Consider the following 19,103-nt stretch of genomic DNA (forward strand, 5'->3'; position numbering starts at 1 on the left):
GTTAAGAACAAATTTGCAAGATTAAGTATACTATATGTTTGTGTCGAGAGAGTAGCGTTGATGGGCATCTGCTATTTGATACAGATGACACAAATAAATGGATTACCTATGTCGTTTGATTTTGTAAAGCACGATTTATTGCTACATAAATGCGAAATGTATGGTGTTCGAGGTTTGGGAAATAAGTGGGTCAAGAGTTATTTGTGTAACAGGACACAATATGTCGAAATTACAAAAATGAATGACAGTAATGAAATAGAACAATATAACTCTACGAAGGAACCAAATTTAGAAGGAGTGCCGCAAGGTAGTATCCTGGGCCCAATGTTATTTTTATTATATATTAATGACTTGCCAAATATAACAAATTATGACTGCACACTAGTTGCTGATGACATTTCTGTAATTATACCGTGTAATAATAATCTAACTTATAATGATGAAATTAATATAAAACAATTGACAAAATAATAAAATGGCTTAATAATAACAATCTACAAATAAATTTAACAAAGACTACTTTTATGTAATTTATAAATAAGAATGGTTAAAAACATAATTTAAATATTTCCCACAAAAATATATTAATCTAAGAATCAAACCAAACCATGTTCTTAGGAATTACATTAGATGACAAGTGTATGTGGGAAGGACATGTTGCCAAAATTTGTAAAAAGATTAACTCCTTTTCGTACGCTTTGTGGAAACTTACAAAAGTGAGTAGCAAAGCAGTAGCAATACAAGCATATCATGGTAATGTGGGGTCCTTTCTTCAATATGGCATTCCTATATGGGGAAATTCCTGTCATATGGAACGTGCTCTTATAGCTCAAAAAGCGTGTATCAGAGCAATATGCAACGTAGACCCTCTGACATCATGCGAACCTCTATTTATAGAATTAAAAATATTGACTGTTCTATGCCTATATACATATATTTGAATTATGTGTGTTTGTCAAAAATAAGCCTTACTTAAATTTTCTGTATTTTTGCATGCCATGACTGGTTAATGCGCGAAAGGTAACTATATGTTTTGTAACACTTATATTTGCACCTTATTTATAGCAAATAAAGTATTTGTATTTGGCTGTTGGTGAAATTCTCCTCAGGAGAATTTATTTAAATCATCTTATAATCTTTCTGTCAACAACCATACATCCGTTGTAGTTTCCAAACGGTTATTTCATAAAGAAATTTACAACCAATTAAAAACAATTTTATGTGATGAACAGCATGGGTTTAGAGAAGAAAGATCAGTAGATAGTTACTAATTTATTTACAATAGTGAACTATATTTCAAGTAGGTTGGATAATGGACATGAAGTTGATGTAATTTATTTCCATAACACCAAAGTGTTTTTGTGAAGTGATTAATAGATATATTTGGCTATAGGAATAGGACTTCATTGCCAATTACTTGTGTACTATAACCGTTGTATTATTGGCGTTAATATTTCATAAATAAATCAAATGATTTTGTGTTACTGGCAATATTATTTTCTTCAGTTGACTTGACAGTATTATAGTATATTTTTTTAATTGTAGTTGGGAACACTGTTCCCTCCAAGCAGAAATTCAGAAATGTCAAAATGGCGTCAACGCAGGACGCTTGGTATATTTCTTTACTTGGTTTAGCGGAACATTTCCGTACATCTAATCCTCCTGACATAAAAAGTTGTATACAGTGCCTACAAGCAGTGTTTAATTTCAAACCACCACAAAGAGTCGAAGCCAGGACTCATTTACAACTCGGAAATATACTTTTGACACACACCAAAAACATCGACTTGGCGAGGACGCATTTAGAGCAGAGTGTAAGTTTTTTTGTTGTTATTTACGTGTTATGAAGAATGTAATGTCATACCTAAAAACGTTAATACGTGAGGTTGTGTTTATGAAAGGTTTTAGTGTTCTGGCTATGAGGAGTTGTTGATAGAATGTAAACAACAATAGTGAAGTGGGTCACTCTTGTGTTTTGGTTACAGTGGTGCCTTTCTCAAACTATCAATGGGTTCGACGACGTCAAATTTGAGGCGGCGAGCGTACTGGCCGAACTATTTGAGCAGCAGGGCCAGCCAACACACTCCAAGCCAATTCTACGGAAAGCTATTGAGTTATCTCAACACAGTGTTTACTGGCACTGCAGGCTAATATTTCAATTAGCAGTAAGTACACTTATTAATTGTTAAATATGATGATCAGCAATTTGAAATAATTACAGGCTTAATTGGTACTAATTTTTAGCCTAAAATTTAAGTTTAACCTAAGATTAAGCAGAGTTTATTTTGATTTATAAGTACTTGTTAGACTTGCACTAAGTTTTCAAAAAGTAAATATTTATCAAGCAGGAAGCATTTCCAAGATCATTGTAAATTTAGTTTTTTTTTATTTTAGCAAATTCATGCTACAGAGAAAGAATATGAAGTGGCAAGTAGTTTGCTGGCGGTGGGGGTTGACTATGCACAGATATCTAATGCAGCCTACACCCGAGTGTTGTTCTTACTAAGTAGAGTTATGGTGAGCCATTTTAAATATATCTTTATCATAATGTCTTATAAGTTGAATCCTGAATATCTGTTTGATTCCAATCCTTTTCTATGGGGTGTGGATTTTGAAGAATGTGACTAAAGAACAAAAATCCTTAAAATGGAGGTCAGTGACATGAGACGACCTGCAAGAGGCTGATTAAATGGAAACTAAACATTATCAAGTTGGCTGCATTTTGTAGGTAAGATCTTGTTAAATTAATCTGTTTAAAATGTTACAATTGCAGTTACTGCTAATAGACAAAAAGATACAAGAGGTCCTGCCTCTGCTGAATCAGGCAGGTCACCTGGTGGACTCGTGGACAGGCAGTCCGCATCAGAAGGAGTATCTGAAGGTTTTCTTCCTTGTACTGCAGGTGAGTGCAAAATTTGTTTCATTGTTCATTTTATGTGAGTGATGACATATCAACAATCAACCGAAACCACTATGCCGAGTTATTTAAGACTTGGCATTTAGTTCCTTACTTCACATGTTTTAATGTAGAAAATGTGCATTCATCAACACTTTAGAAACATCCACAATTTAGATTAAAGAGATGTCTGTTTGTTTTGCCGCTACTTCTACACATGCACTTTGAAAGCGGTAGTAGATATGATAAGATTTAAGTGACATTGATGACAATAAGTGATACATTGTATCCAATTTTTAAAATAAATGATTCTATTGTATGTAGGTTGTTATTAATTTCGAGGATTTCTCGCGGGCAATAAATTTACTTTGGCGTTACAGGGACGAAGGCGCGGGCAATAACATGTAAATAATGATATTAATGAATTGTTTTTTACTTCTATCCTTAAGGCTAACACCTGAACATGGCCTATCAGTCTTTCAAGACTGCTGGCTCTGTCTACCTCACAAGAGATATATGAATGAATAACTTGACATGCAAGAAATTGTTATGCAATTAAAAATTCAATTCCTTAAAACAATGTTAATAGTGAGCAATACAAAATTATAATAATGAGTCTATTGTTTTCTATGGTATCGAGGACTGTTCATCAAAAGGCTGTTTGTGTTATTACCATTAGCACAAGTCAACTTTTATATACATTTTAGATTTGTTAAAAGAATATTGTGAGATAACAATAGTAGGTACAATACTGTGTTTAAAATTTTCTGTACTTAATGTTCCTTTATTGGACTCTGACAGAAAAATCCCAATAGTTTAAAACAAAATTAAAGAATGGTACGTTTCTTGTGCACTTAATATCTGTATTATTTATTTAAAAAAAATTAAAGAATTTTGTTTAGGGTCAAAGAAGCCCTACGAACAAGTAACATCTCTTAGTTAAATGGTTTTCAGCATTGGCATCTTTTAAGCTCAAACAAAAATATTTGCTTTGTTATATTGCAGATTAAAAAGTGAATTATAAAATTCATACTTAATCACGTTTATGCAGGGTAGACAGTGTCATTGTTAGGTAAGCCAACAATAGGCCATGTTCTGCTATATGGCTTAATGACAGAATTATTAAGAAGAATCCCAAGGTTTAAAGCCAATCCCTTAGTGGCGACATCCATGGTGAAGAAAAGAAGTGGTCCTATTTTTTTGAATATATTAAAAATTTTACTTGATGAAGTATGTATGTAAAAAGAAGTATGAAAGTAGTACCAATAAATAAAAAGCTTAATGGTAATAAATTGGGTTGGTACAGACATATCATGAGTAGAGAGGACGGTTTTATTACCAAGAGGGTCTTAAATATAGAAGTGAAAGGTTTAAGAAATAGGGGAAGACCAAAAAAAGAGATGGATGGACAGCGTAAAGAAAAGTATGAGTGGAAATAGAGTGATTACTAGGATGGCAAGTGACAGGAGCAAATGGAAAAAACTAACATACTGTGCCGACCCGTCATAAATAGTGGGAAAAGGTATAGAATAGAATAGATTAATTTTCAAAATTGGAAATAAGGTATCATTTACTGATTTCAATTACGGTAACGATGAAGAACAATAAGTAATTTTGAAAAAAGCATAGCCCAACTCTATTCAATGCTCGCTCTTGTTTATGGTTCCTTTTATTTTTGCCCAAATATATCCATAGTTGATCTCGAAAATCATCTATCTAGGCCTATTGATAGGGATAAATATATCTTAAATAAAAGTTACTAACAAGTTTTGTCACCAGGTATGCCACTATCTGATGGCTGGGCAAGTGAAGAGTGTGAAGCCGTGCCTCAAGCAGCTGCAACAGAGTATCCAGACTATAATGGCACCCACGTGGCCAGACGACGATGGTGACTACATTTATTTCCTAGCTACAATTTTTTTTTGCTTACATCTTCATCATCCTGGTGTTAGCATTGATGCATCAATCTTTTTTTCAACATTGTTGGATCACTAAGAACTACTTAACGATTTAAAAAAAAATGCTAAAACAAAATAGGTTTATCAGTTGGTTATGTATTGGCATAGTAATGTGGGTAGTTGATTACTTTTTTTATTAATAAAGTTGATCGTAGATTTATCATTAAGCCAAACAGCTGAACATGGCCTGTCAGTCTTTTTAAGACTGTTGGCTCTGTCTACCCCGCAAGGATATATAGACGTGAATATATGTATGTACGTATGTATGTTAATCGTAGATGGAACATAAATATGACAGTCTTGGTTTTGGTCATTACACGACAATTGCTACCAAGCGCCTTATATTTACTTAAGTAAGTTATTATTATATACACAGTTTCAAGAGCTATGATGACATAGTCATACACACACACGGACAGACACGTCAAACTTATAACCTCCGTTTTTAGCCGAGGGTTTAATTTTTTTTATTATCAACACTAGCGGTGTGCGGCACCGCGGCGGGCGAGTCGTTCGTGTGGCTGTCGCGACAACAGCTGTACGTTCTGGTGTATTTGGTCACGGTGATGCATTCCGCGCAAGCAGGCTACATGGACAAGGCGCACAAATACACGGAGAAGGCGCTCGCGCAGATTGACAAGTTGACTGGTATGTGAAACTGGCGTTTTATACATGTTTTAATGTAATAAATTTTTTTTTATTAGCTGTTGCTTGTGACTTGGTTCGCCGTAAACGTTAAAAACCGGACCCCTGTATTGACATCTTATACGGGTGTGGGTGTACCAGTTTTCGGGTGATGCGAGTACAAACATACGGACGGATAGAAATTTTTGATAAAATTCATAAATGAAGTGTCTCTTACCAGTTAAGATTTGTTGCGAGGACTGCGTGAAATGGAATTTATCTTTAGGCTGAACTCAAATTTTGTAATTGGAACGTGTCTCTATACTTGTTGCGCCTCTAGACGGGATTTGTATTAATGTTAAGTCAGAACATTACGTCCAAATTCAAATGTTGTAAATGGAACGTGCCCTTCCACTCAATTTTTTAATGTTTGATTCAGCTCAGGGCGGCGGCGAGGCGGGCGGGCCGGCGCCGGCCATGCCGCGGCTGGGCCCGCGCAGCGGCGCGGCGCTGGCGTGGCGGCTGCGGCTGGCGCTGGTGGAGCACGCGGCGCTGTGCCGGCTGGTGGCGGGCGGCAAGGCGCAGGCGCTGCACGAGATCGCCAGGGCTGCGCATTTGCTCACCATCGCGCCGGAAGGTGGCCATATTTTTATACTTTGTATATCATTAATTTTCCTTTAGGTTTTCATGACTGGTGGCTCTGTCTTGTTCTTTCCGGCAAGGGATATTGACGTGATTATATGTACGTGTTTATATTATAAATGGAAAAGTGTTAATAAGTTACAAACCACAACCAATTTCCATGGAATTTTGCGTACATAATAGTGTGGAGTATGGAGAAGAACATAGAGTACTTTTCACGCGGGCGTAGTCGCAGGCGAAAGCCAGTGTTTTTATATATGAAAAAGAACTAGTTTTTTGACGCCCTAACTGCTTGGTCTAGAGATTTGTAAGTTAGCATTTAGGTTCTCTTATGTAAACGAGGGGTGCACTCACAGATCATCTCACTATCTTGAAGTGACTTGAATCACAAACTTGGAATATCTTAATCGTTTTGATTAAAGGGATAGACTTTAATACAGTGGACATAGCAACAACTATAGATAGACTCGTTTATAAAGTCAGAATCCATAGAGATGTATTACAGAACCCAACATGCAACAATGAATCTTAAATTCAAAGATTTTTAATTTTGTGAATACGAGTAGTAACTCTTTTGAAAATTACATACATACATAAAATCACGCCTCTTTCCCGGAGGGGTAGGCAGAGACTACCTCTTTTCACTTGCCACGATCTCTGCATTCATAACTTTGAAAATTAATTTACTATCAAGGCGTGTTTTCACTTACAATACTGTAATTCCAGCGAGCAGCGCGGCGGCGCACACGCCGCAGCTGCACTGCCTGCTGGGTCTGTACGCGATGTCCATGAACTGCATGGAGGCGGCGGAGGCGCAGTTTCACACTGCCATCAATGTAAGTTATATTTATTAAATTGTTATTATGGTCACTTTCCCAGGAAGAAGACAAGTTGTTTTGAAGGTCATAAATAAAAATTATGTTTATTGTATAGAAGCCCTTCAATGATTGCTTAATTATTATAACATAATTTATTTTGAAAGGTAAAATACAAGTAAACATTCTACGTAAATTATAAATGTCTACCTGTTATCGTAATTGATATTGAGCAAAAAATTCGAAAAGGACACTTTTTTTGTTCGGGGACTCCTTTATATATATTTTTAAATTTTTTTAGTCTTTGTTTTTGTAGCGGCAACGCAAAATATATAATTTTTAAAAATTTCAGCTTTCTAGCTATCACGGTTTATGAGATACAGCTAAGTGACAGACGGACAAACAGACAACAAAAAATAGGTTCCGAGTGGAACCTTAAAAATGCTCTATTATCCAACAGGATTTGAGAAGAAAAATTTTAAAACTAGGAAAACCTTTGATCACTTTTGACAAGAGTTATTGTATTAAATTGTAAGTGGAAATCCATAGCCTCTGCCTATCCCAATGGGAAACAGGCATGATGGTATGTATGTATGTCTTCTTATTATGCATTGCCCGTCGTTTAATTAAGTAAATAACGCAGAACATTGAGGACCGCAACGTGAAGCCAATTGTCAAGTTTCATTCCAGCTCAGTACATGAAATAATAACAGTATGAAAATATTTCAGATGTCACAAGAACGCGATCTATGGATGTTCGCAAAGTTAAACCTGGCTATAGTGTACCTCAGGGCGAGAAGAGACAACGAACTTACACAATTAATGGAACAGGTAAGATGTGAAAGATACACACATACATACATATAATCACAAAAGATACATACATATAATCTTGTTTATTCTTACAAATTTATGAAGCCTCTCTGTATCTTGTGTAAAAGATGCATGCATACATACATACATATAATCACGTCTATATCCCTTGCAGGGTAGAGCCAACAGTCTGGAAAAGACTGATTGGCCATGCTCAGCTGTTTGGCTTGATGATAGAATTGAGATTCAAATAGTGACAGATTGCCAGCCCATCGCCTTAAAGAAGAATCTCAAGTTTATAAGCCTGTGTAAAAGATACAAATGTTGATTTAGTTATTCGGAAAGTTATTCTCGGTATTTTAAAAATAACAAAATCAACGCCGGTTTATCCGTTCGGGAGCTAAGATTACACATACAGACATACAAACAGAGACGTGAAACTTATAATCGCTATTTATCGTTTTTTTCGTCGGGGGTTAATAAATTTTGTTTGTTTTTTTCAGGTGAGGCCCGAAGCTTTGCCGACTTACGCGCACGGCCTCCGCGCCGCCTCGTACTACGTGCTGGGGCTGCAGGCCTTCTTCCAGGCGAGATACAACGAGGCCAAGTCAGTATATGTCCATTTGATCGGTAGATTGATTAAAATCTTTCATTTTTTTAGTGGTAATTTATGTGGGGACTAGCTTCGTCCGCGTTAATTTAGATGGTTTATTAGCGACATTAACACCATTTATGTATAATTAAGTAGATACTTCCAAGACCTGCAATGGAATACAGGTTTTTGCAAATCCCACGGGAATTTTAGTTTTACTTGGTTGAGAAGTGCCCTATGTCCTACTCCTGTATGCAAAATTTCAAGAATATTGGTTCAGTGACGCGTGAAGAGGTAACAAAAAAACTTACTTTTGCATTTATAATATTTGTTGGGATTGGGATACTGGCTGTGTCATGTGCAAAGGATATTACTTATTTCTAGAGAAATTTCTTCCAGTAGGCCCACGAAAGTAATGTGTAAATATATATATATTGGTCAATAGTCAAATTCTTGGCTTCTCTCTATAAAGGTTGTAATGTACGTACATACATACATAAAATGACGCCTCTTTCCCGGAGGGGTAGGCAGAGACTACCTCTTTCCACTTGCCACAATCTCTGCATACTTCCTTCGCTTCATCCACATTCATCACTCTCTTCATGCAAGTTGGGATGTAACTCGAATTAATACCAAGAGGAAGAGACATATTGGTTATTTGTCTCACCTTAAAACTATATTTAAGTTACACAAATTGTATTACAATTTCTTAACTCCCCAGGCGATATCTCAGAGAAACGCTCAAGATGGCCAACGCTGAAGACCTGAACCGTCTCACGTCGTGCTCGCTCGTGTTACTCGGACACATCTTCCTGTCCATCAACAACTCGCGCGAGAGCATGAACATGGTGACGCCGGCCATGCAGCTCGCCAGCAAGATCCCCGACCTCCATGTGCAGCTCTGGGCCTCCGCTATACTCAAAGGTATATAATTTCACGAATAAGTACTTTGGTCTAGAAAAGTTATTGTCTTTTCCAGATAGAAAGATCGCGTTAGTAATACTGGGAGCAGATGATACGTACAGAATGAACCTTCATACACGTTTGCTGCATGTTAGATAAGGAAGTGGGAAAGGGACAGTAATATACTCGATAGCCCATTTCGTGAGAATAACCCAACATTCTCTAGATCGACTACGTCGGCGTATAAAAGCTATATGTAGCGTATCATATGGCGTTCTAATTTGGAAGAGTTACAAGTGAGATCAAAAATAATAAGTATGCCTAACCAGTGATTATTACAACAATGATATATTCCTCTTTCTCTCAACTAAACAAATCTCCAGCACCTCCGTCTTTGATCAAATCCATCCAGTCTTTGATTTAAAGAACGTTCGCATAATAACACTTATGTTCTGTCACAGATTTGTACCGGCTAGCGGGCGACTCGGACCGCGAGAACGAAGCTTACCAAATGCACTGCAACTTCTCGCAAGCATTACTCAAAGACCACTTCACGGCGACGCAAATGCCACAACACGCGCTAGTGCAGTGGACCACCGGCCCGCCGCCCGCGTTACCGCCGCCACCCAATGTCAGTCACAACACATAGTGACCCGTAGGCATAGACAAGGAGGGATAGACTAATTGTACATTGAATAATCATAGAGAAGAAATTGACAGATCCTTCTTAGAAAACTCTAAAGGTCACTCAATATAAGGACATTGACCTTTGGCAATGGGGATGTAGACAAATTGTACAATAAATGAGTAAAAGATGGCTGGAAGAATCTAAAAATGCGTAAATGAATGGTGATGATGCAGCGGAGAATTTGCATCAGTCTATCAACATTGAAAGGATAATTCAGTTATAAATAGAACAATAAATCACAGAAAAGTTGTCAAACAGATTCCTTTGTTCAAAACCTTAATGGTAAAGTAAACCATTATTAAAATTAAAGTGAAGAAATAAAAATAAAGTGAACCTTTTGACTGGATGCCGCAACATGTGTTTGTTCGGTGGATTACCAGCGTAACCCCCACCACCGCCCATCAGTCACATCACGTAATGTACTTTAAGCATAGAAAAATTGAACATTGATAATTTCACAAAGAAGTCTTAAGGCCACTGAAGAAATGGAATATATTAATTGAAGTGATTGAGTGAATTTTGTAGTGGAAAGCCGAAAAAAGATGAAGCAAAGAATATGCGTTTGTTATAGAGAAGTCTGAAGCTACTAAAGAAATGGTATTTATATAGTTGTATCATTGTAAAATCGTTTACCAACTTATGCTATTGATAAATTGAGCATTGAACAAGAAGGTAAAACTTGATTGCTTTATTCGAAAACTTCATGGTACAATCAACCATTACAATTTAAGTGAAGAATTAAAAAAAGTTAACCATAAAACTGGATGTTGCATAACGCGCTAGTTAAGTTGACCAACCAATTCCATTCCTGGATGTGGCCTTAAGTGGATTTTGCCCGTCTGCCCAAAAGAAGCAACCAGGAGAAACATCAAGAGATTGGTTGATCTTAACACAGAAGCATCTGTTGTTTTGTTCTTGGTTGTAATGCAATGCATAGAATAGAAACAAGGCTGCAATGTTTTGTTTATCTGCAGAAATATGGGCTTAACATATTTAGTATTGTTACTTAGTGCAGTGATGTGATTAGTTGATGATAATAGATGATTAAGCCAATCAGTGATGGACAGTGATGATTTGTCCATATAGTGAACCTACTTCATCGAGACTATAAAAGTTTAGGACTTTCTGGCCTAAAAAGACAAATAAAAAGTGATATTTCGCAGTGACTTAACTTAGTGGGCTCATGTCCATGATCTGATTAGTGACTTGTAAATTTGTGTATTTTCACAGTATGGTTGTATATTTGTATAAGTTGCCTTCCATTGGTTGATTTAATTTTAAACATAGAATTAACTTTCCATTGAAACTGTTTGGATAATGTACTGAAAGAACATAACCCATAGAATTTGTTATTCCTTCTGGAGTTACCTTATCTTATTATAAGATCCCTCTGGTCTTAGTCCTGGTTATATCCTCTTAGAATTTGTTCTTTCTTCTGGAGTTACCTTATCTTATTATAAGATCCCTCTGGTCTTAGTCCTGTTTATATCCTCTTATTGAACATTAAAAGTTTCACAGAGAAATCAATTGTTTTACAGAGAAGTCAAGTCAAAAGAGAGGAGCCCAGAGTGCACCTTTGAACATGATGGATTTTATTGATGTAAAAACCTGACTTACTTCAAGTCAGGCATTACAAATAAATAGACAAAATACTAAGGTTTCAATAACCAGAATACAAATGATGATTCTGTAAATTTAAATGGTAGGGGTTCGAGCAGTGGGCCGCTATAATTAAGTACTCTGTTAAGTATTTTTTGAGATGATTATAATTTTATAAAAATTTAAAGTGTTTGCGAGATTTTAGTTCGTGGCGTACGACTAGTATAGCTAGGTGTGTAATGGCCTTGAATCATACGACTGGCAACACTGACAATCAGTCGCTAGTCGGCCGCACGCTGCACCGGTTTTGGTAGGCATAATTCTTGTCCGAGTTGGTATGACCTAGCAGGTATGAAATCAGCGGCACGCTGCACGAACCCACTTATTTACACCTTCCTCTATAGCTTCAAAATTAAAGTTTTTACATTAGGTACTACCAATTCCTATGCATTGAAAGCTTTGTCCTATATGTAGAAAAATATGATTAGTGTTCCAAAAATCATATTTTTCTAAAATTGTATGTAGTAATAGTAACATATTCCAATGCCTCAGACAGATAATGTAATGTTCCCAACATAAAAAAAATATGTTGTACTGTAATGTTTCCATTGTTGACATATTATTTTGGTATGTTGCCTCATATAAAATATTGTTGTCATCATATAACATTATTTTCCACTTTGATTTAAAATGGATAACAATTAGTTGCATTGTTTCAATTCACATCTTTGGAAAACACAATATTTTGGAAAATTAAAATATAAAAATTAATTTCATCAGAATGTTTATATTACACCACATTCCAAATGATTTATTGTTTTTGGTTTTAAACGACTTTGTATGAAGAAGACAATTTAATATTAAATTCAGTTGATCTTTTTATCATAGCTTTTTATGGTAAGTTTTAATATATTATTAAATTTCAAAAATCAAGAAGTTGTAATATCTAACATTTATAATATATACTTAATAGTTGTTGTATGTATAATACTTTTATGTGATGGCAACAAGGCAAATATTTTTATTTCAATAAAACCAGTTAATGTTATGACAATAATTTCATATCAAACTTGTCTGTGCATGTAATTTGTCTGTGTTAATGTCTAAATTTAGTAATTGTTCACAGCCCACCCTTGAATGTTACACATTATTTGTAAATCAAACTTTGTGATTTGTATGCATGTGTCTGCGAGTCAATTTCTAGGGATATTTAAATCGTTCCTACCCATTTGTGTTAATAATGACTTAACTCCCCAGATATTTGGAGATGTTTTCGCGTTTGACTGCATGTTTGAAGCCAACCTTGTGCAAATTTTGGTGTTATTTTTATCGATAAATTTTCACCTTCTACACCAGAATAACTGCTATAGAAAGTGATGAATCAGCCATTTAACTAAGTGTATTTCATACGAGTAATCTGCTATTTTCAACTCTCATAATGCATGCAAATTTTTTCGTCAAGTTTCTTTGACGAAAAATTTTAGGAAATGTAACTTCATTGTCATTTTCAAGGGGTCTTATTTCCATATCTGATCTCATTTTGTTTTTCTATTGACATTCTTTGTGAATTTATTTTACACTCTCGTAAATTTCGTATCATATTCTTCTCTTATATGTTTCATGTCAATGGATGGTCAATGAAATTAATTCTTTCCACATTTTTGTTATTATCTTAAGACATAGTACAATTGATGATTGAATATGGTAAAATTAGTTTATCTAACTTATTCAGTAGCGTACTTTTAATTGAGAATTATTTATGGTTATCTTAATTTTCGGTCTAGTATTAATAGGTAGTATCGAAACAGTATCAGTCATTTAACTTACAACAAAATTGTGAATTTGTACTCACTGCTGAAAAAAGATCTAAGACTTCCAGTACGAGTATAAATGGAGCTGGCTGCGTTTCAATGTTCAATAGTGTGCCGCGGCCATCCATATGACAGTCTTACAGTCTTTTTGAATGTACATAAGACAAATGAATTGTTTACCAGAGCCAACATTTTGTACGATCCGCATAGCTGATAAAATCCGTGTAAATCGATCTGGGATTTATGGTCACACTTTATATAATGAAAATGTAAATAATATAGGAGCAACGGGCAAATATCTTGAATTCATCTTTGTAATCTGCGAGTTGTACATCCTGTGGCTGGCCGGACGCAATTTCGACGTATCAAAAAATTTTACTTTTCTATATACAAATGCCTTAATTACTATACGCACTGCTTACGAGTCATTCATATTTGGACGAAGTATGCAAGTACCAATTTGCGGAGGGTATATGTCTGAGTCTGACAGCGGGTGTTCTGTCCGTTTTAGTACTATAAGAGTCTATTCTCAAACGTGGTCAATATTCAAGTTCGAAGAAATTTAAAATTAATTTATTCCTCAATAAAAATAATTTCGACGACAAATGAGAAAAATAAATTCTCAGTTCTCAGTCAATTGAACCGACAAGTCGAACTGTGAATGATGAAGCTGATACAGGATAGCGATACGGCCTTTAGTTTTTCTTCAAAATTGCGTCCGGCCTAAGGCAATATCAAACAATCTACTATGAATTTAGAATGACTGATGAATATTGTAGATAATGTGTCAAATAACGAACTTTAGAAAGAACAAAACTTCTCATATTTATTATTATTATTTTTTTTTGTTATATCAAGCTTGAGCGAATGTTGAGGGTCTACTGATTAATTTTAATTAGTATTTGAATGATGTTGATTCTCAGTACTGCCGGGTTTCATAGAATGTGTTTCAATATGTTCAAATATAAAGGCTCAATCATACTGTTTTTATACAAAAGCATATAATATGATTACTGCTTTGGTTTTTTTTATTCAAACACATTCATTGAAAAAATTATAAAATTCGAGTGACAATGTGGCCGAGTAATTTGGCAGTTTTATATATTATATATTTTTTTCCTTTCTAACAGTGATGTGGCCTTAACAATAGGGGTACATTTGCTGTTGTTAATATGTAAATAAAAGTTGAATTATTGTAAATAATAAAATTATAAAATATATGTTTTTGCTAATACAGTCTTTTTATTGAACACCTACTAGAAGTAGTAACGGATTTCAGTGTTTACAATATTAACTATTTCTGAAGAAATCACTCGAAGCAAATAGTACTTAAGTTTCTTTATCATTTCTCCAAAGATAATTGGTACTCTTATAAAAAATATTTCGTGCACGAGTAACATTTTCTTTCTCAAGTTGCTTATGCCTGGATTCTCCATGTTTCTCTAAATGTTATTCGCCTTTTTTTAGAATGCGCATCAATTACGGGCTTTCATTACACATAAGAAAAATCTGCAGAAATTGGAGTAATGATTATTTTTCTATCATTATGATTTATCAATGACAATAAATACTACACATAGAATTTTGACTTTGACACAATATAAGTACCTATTTCATTTGAGGTAGATAAAATAATAGGAGATAATAGGAGCATTCTTCATTTAAATATGTAGCAACAGTCTTTCAATTTCTTAAATCAAAGCCTTGCTTTCCGTATGTAGTCGAAATGCGTTTATTTATAAAAAAAAGAAAATCGGCGAATTGTGAACCAAAAGGGGTTCGCAATTCGTCCTAATTTTTTCTTTTTCAAATTAGTCAAAGACTAAATGCGCTTTTATGAAAAGTTGCAAGAATATTCGCTGCATATGGAGACTTCGCCACCGGCGGGCTGGGCGTAATGCCTGGGGTCGGGGGCTAGGTTGTTCTTCCTGTAGAAGGTGTCCCTCAGGATGGCGCAGCGGCCGCGGTTGACGTCACGGGCACGCAGGCGTGACTGCTTCTGCTGCCAACCGTAGTCCCAACTCGTAGCCAATCGAAAATAAAACCTGGTAAGGTGGCTGCATTTTAGAATCAAATCCGTTTTTAGAATTTCAATTCACAATATTAAACAATAGCTTTGAGTACACCCACTGTAAAACATTTTACACAGTTTGTTTGATTTTAAACCTAATCACTTCGATTTAAGGTTAAATTTTTGGTTAAGACTTGAGATGGAGAAATCTAAGGAGAGTGATATAAGGTGTTTCAATGTACTGATTCATTGATTTTTTTGCGTGCTTACTTGTCTTCAGGCGCTTTCTTATACCTAGCCTTGAGATATTGTTCGGCCGCGCCTTTCTCCGTGCAGCCGTACAGCAAGTCTAGAACTTCAGGCTCTATCGGGGTCATCAGGCTGTCGTCATCACCTCGCGATTCGATTTCATGTGGCGGGACTACCACTGGGACTGCAACTGGCTCGTCTAATATCTGTTATATTTCATTTTATGACTGCTTTGACTAATTAGGTACTACAGAGCTTTTGACGAAAATTGAGTAACCAGATAATATAATAAGTATCACGTCAACTTTTTGTGAGGGCGATGGGGGTATCTAGTTGTAGGTAACCACAGATGATTATATCTTCACACTAGTTATTGTCCTTGCTGCCTAGCATCACTATCAGACTGCTGAACAAACTAAATAGTGACAAGATCTTGGTCTTTTTGTTGAACAACGCGGGCATGCTACCAGCGCTTTGACCCTGAAGTATTCAATCGGTTTAATTCTAGCTATTTTTTTAATACCAAAAACATACATACGGCCAACATCTTCTGAGTAAGAGCGATAGACACGTCGACATCGCGAACTTGTCGCTCCTTGTTGGCCAATAGCGCCGGCATCAGGTTCTCCTGGTACCAGCGTCTGATGCGGCGTTTGGAACGGTTCTCGGCGTCCGCATAAAACACGTGCGACATGTTGGTTTGTTATTTGGTTTAATTTAAACAGGAAATTTTGAGCTGATGAAAATGTTAAATGTTGTTGTGTCAGTTGTAATTTGGTTGATAAATAATTGACATTAATTTCAATCTTACGAAAATACGTACAGATTATACTAGATTTGGATTAAATTCTCCTTGAACTACTCGCAATAAACTATTTTTTATGACCGCCAACTTCTCTCAGGTAAAAGTAGTATGTTGATAAAATTGAGTAAATAAAGTGTGAAGAATGTGTATTATTAAAACAAAAATAATTCTTCGATAAATTTATTTAAAATCAACATTTATACTTAATAACACTCTCAACTTATCTAAATCACTCAAACACGGATCAGGAATGTTACATATTTACAATTAAAACTAATAAGATCGATTTTGGTTCTGATTTTTGCCGCTTATTCACCTAACAGGCCGAGTTACCACAGTTAATTAAAGAAGTCTGTATTGGCGTGTTCTTTGTATTGTTTTATTACATACACAATGACGCCTTTTCCGGGAATGTGAGAAGGAAAAACATATTTCCATTTCAATCTTCCAATCCTGCATACTTTTCATCAACTTATATCAATTTTATCATGCAAGCATGTGGTTTCAGTCGATTGTAATCAGTTTTGGCTCTGAGATCTACCAGACTTCCTTCCCATAACTGGACTGCCACCCATTTGTCGTAACAAGCCGCGGAGGCCTTTCGCTTCTCTGATTCCACTATCGAGTTGCTCTGAGGGTATAGCGCAAAAGTCGTCAACTAGGGGTAGTGGGCCGCTAAGTCTTTCTGAGTATTGCGATAAGCGGGACTGGTGCCCGATAGGAGATGTCTTCTCTGTAGATTGTTGTGCAAACTGGAAATTGAAAATATATCTGAGTTAACTACTTTCATTTACATATCACGTTTAAATTAGGCTGAAAAAATAGTTATTTCGTAAGAAGAAAGGGGTTTATTCCACTTTATCTACGCAGGTGATATCATCTGGGTGATCAAAATCAACGAGATAGGACCACTCCATCATACATAGCTAGCTAATCATTGTTGCTGGACCAGATGAATAAATTTCACCTAGTCCAGCTACCGCAGCACGGCAGCTACAAGAACACTTAAACACTATAGCTGTCCGGTTTCACGCCATAATAAAAAGCCAAACAGATAGTTTAACGCGCGATATCAACGGCGAAGCGCGTGCCATGTTTACAGGGGAAGCAACAATGCTAGGTAAAAATTCTGTTGTCAATCACATCTGACTTTTCCTGTCCAGGATTTTATATTAGTCGCCATAAATATGGATCAACGCCTGGAGTGTGTTGATGAGATGTATAACTGTATTAAACTAATTTGACCTTGCTGGCTAATTCAATCTGCAACTTTTGACCAATGTCATGAGATTTCTAGCTTATCAGAGCCAGTAGACTTATGCACAGGAACAGGCTCCCCTGAAGGTATCCTCCTAAACTATGAGTACAACCCTTGCTTTGCTTCAAGGTGGCTACTTTAACCTGCAGCCTCTCGACCAAAGCTGCATCACTTTTGTAACTTGTGTCTCTGTTGTGGAGAGACTCCGATAGATTTCAGGGCACTTGAGGTATTGGTTTTAAATCATGAGAAAATTATAACTACAGACCTTGCCCCTCAAGGTGGCTACTTCATCCTGCAGTCTCTTGACCAAAGCCGCATCACTCTCGTAGCTTGTGAGGGTCGGTTGAGGCATACACTGGAACACGGTTGCTAACAGATTGTGGAGGGACACCCACACAGTGTCTTGCCACGCTCGTGTGAAGTATAAGCTGAACGACTGGTTCTCTTCTGGCTTTTGAATGTAGGGCAGCACTGGAATAAATAGTCAGTTTTCAATTATAATCCTACCAAACTTGTGAATTCTCATGTAAAAAGTATAACAAATATTATTTTGCTTGTGTGTCAGTTTTTGTTCAGGTGACAAAATTAAGTGAAATAATTATTTAATATAATATAATATTGAATTTTTCATAATTAAATAAGTATTTTTAAAGAGAATAAATATATATAAGAACTTACTAAACCATTCCCTCCATTCACTCTGCCCCTGTAATTCTGGCAACATCTTGGAGAAGAACTCTGCAATTTTTTCATTACGTGCTCCACTCCCACTTTGAGAAGCAGTCACTAAGTACAACTTGTAAAGACTGTATTCTAGTTTGCGGACAGCTGAAATTTTTATAACACTATTTATTGTCACTTATTGTAACTATTGGTGTAATAGCGAAAAAAACGTTCGATACAGATTTGAAAAAGCAAATTTAATGAATTGATAACACAACAAACAAACATATGTTCAGGGACCCATACAACGGATAGGAGAAGTTTATAAGCTTACCAGGTTGCATATGAATCTCTAACTTAGAGAAAACTAGTCCGTCGAGATGAGACCAATATTCTTTTAAACCATTTAGGTCTGATACATTTATACAATGCGATATTTGTTCAATAATTTTGTCTACCCTAAAACCTTTATCTTTATCAGCTTTCAAATCACTATCAAAAGCTTTAACTGAAGCTGTGAATCCTCTAAACAATAAATATTCACGAACTAATTCATCGACAAATTGTATATGAGCCATAGTTTGGAATTATTAAAAAAATTGAGATCAAAATATAATAATAATTGATTTTGCAAATAAAGTCTGAAACAAAAGTTCATTGACTTGTCACCATGGGCTGTCAATGTCAATCATTAAATTTTTTTGCTTACCGATTGTTTATGATACAAACAGATACAGCCACATATGTGTCAAATCGACTTGTCCTTTTTCTCA

The 19,103-nt window shown here is 35.7% G+C and overlaps 3 protein-coding genes across 3 annotated transcripts; 1 reads left to right on the forward strand and 2 right to left on the reverse strand.

The window, feature by feature from the left end:
• The first annotated feature begins 1,555 nt into the window (after nt 1-1,555).
• Nucleotides 1,556-14,521, forward strand: LOC106137273 (MAU2 chromatid cohesion factor homolog). The gene is made up of 12 exons (XM_013338078.2): nt 1,556-1,814; nt 1,986-2,165; nt 2,395-2,517; nt 2,774-2,902; nt 4,676-4,784; nt 5,338-5,502; nt 5,918-6,115; nt 6,847-6,956; nt 7,665-7,766; nt 8,252-8,355; nt 9,062-9,264; nt 9,705-14,521. The coding sequence occupies exons 1-12, from the start codon at nt 1,590-1,592 to the stop codon at nt 9,890-9,892; spliced, it is 1,836 nt and encodes a 611-aa protein (XP_013193532.1). The 5' UTR covers nt 1,556-1,589; the 3' UTR covers nt 9,893-14,521.
• Nucleotides 14,522-15,067: 546 nt separating this feature from the next.
• On the reverse strand, nt 15,068-16,469 carry LOC106137258 (uncharacterized). The gene is made up of 3 exons (XM_013338059.2): nt 16,140-16,469; nt 15,623-15,807; nt 15,068-15,386 (listed from the first exon to the last, which is right to left on the reverse strand). The coding sequence occupies exons 1-3, from the start codon at nt 16,293-16,295 to the stop codon at nt 15,176-15,178; spliced, it is 552 nt and encodes a 183-aa protein (XP_013193513.1). The 5' UTR covers nt 16,296-16,469; the 3' UTR covers nt 15,068-15,175.
• Nucleotides 16,470-16,572: 103 nt separating this feature from the next.
• On the reverse strand, nt 16,573-18,996 carry LOC106137251 (WD repeat-containing protein 91). The gene is made up of 4 exons (XM_013338051.2): nt 18,665-18,996; nt 18,346-18,495; nt 17,933-18,138; nt 16,573-17,158 (listed from the first exon to the last, which is right to left on the reverse strand). The coding sequence occupies exons 1-4, from the start codon at nt 18,906-18,908 to the stop codon at nt 16,925-16,927; spliced, it is 834 nt and encodes a 277-aa protein (XP_013193505.1). The 5' UTR covers nt 18,909-18,996; the 3' UTR covers nt 16,573-16,924.
• Between the last annotated feature and the right edge of the window lie 107 nt (nt 18,997-19,103).

The sequence above is a fragment of the Amyelois transitella genome, chromosome 19 (assembly GCF_032362555.1).
Source record: "Amyelois transitella isolate CPQ chromosome 19, ilAmyTran1.1, whole genome shotgun sequence".
Classification (NCBI taxonomy): domain Eukaryota; kingdom Metazoa; phylum Arthropoda; class Insecta; order Lepidoptera; family Pyralidae; genus Amyelois; species Amyelois transitella.

Excerpts from the sequence above, each read along its gene's own strand:
- LOC106137273 (XM_013338078.2), top strand. The coding sequence starts at position 1,590 with ATGGCGTCAACGCAGGACGCTTGGTATATTTCTTTACTTGGTTTAGCG. Across the intron at positions 6,957-7,664 it reads AGTTTCACACTGCCATCAAT|ATGTCACAAGAACGCGATCT; the intron begins GTAAGTTATATT and ends AAAATATTTCAG. Across the intron at positions 9,265-9,704 it reads GGCCTCCGCTATACTCAAAG|ATTTGTACCGGCTAGCGGGC; the intron begins GTATATAATTTC and ends GTTCTGTCACAG.
- LOC106137258 (XM_013338059.2), bottom strand. The coding sequence starts at position 16,295 with ATGTCGCACGTGTTTTATGCGGACGCCGAGAACCGTTCCAAACGCCGC. Across the intron at positions 15,808-16,139 it reads TTACTCAGAAGATGTTGGCC|ATATTAGACGAGCCAGTTGC; the intron begins GTATGTATGTTT and ends GAAATATAACAG. Across the intron at positions 15,387-15,622 it reads AAGAAAGCGCCTGAAGACAA|GTTTTATTTTCGATTGGCTA; the intron begins GTAAGCACGCAA and ends CCACCTTACCAG.
- LOC106137251 (XM_013338051.2), bottom strand. The coding sequence starts at position 18,908 with ATGGCTCATATACAATTTGTCGATGAATTAGTTCGTGAATATTTATTG. Across the intron at positions 18,139-18,345 it reads TGAATGGAGGGAATGGTTTA|TGCTGCCCTACATTCAAAAG; the intron begins GTAAGTTCTTAT and ends TATTTATTCCAG. Across the intron at positions 17,159-17,932 it reads TAGCCACCTTGAGGGGCAAG|TTTGCACAACAATCTACAGA; the intron begins GTCTGTAGTTAT and ends TTCAATTTCCAG.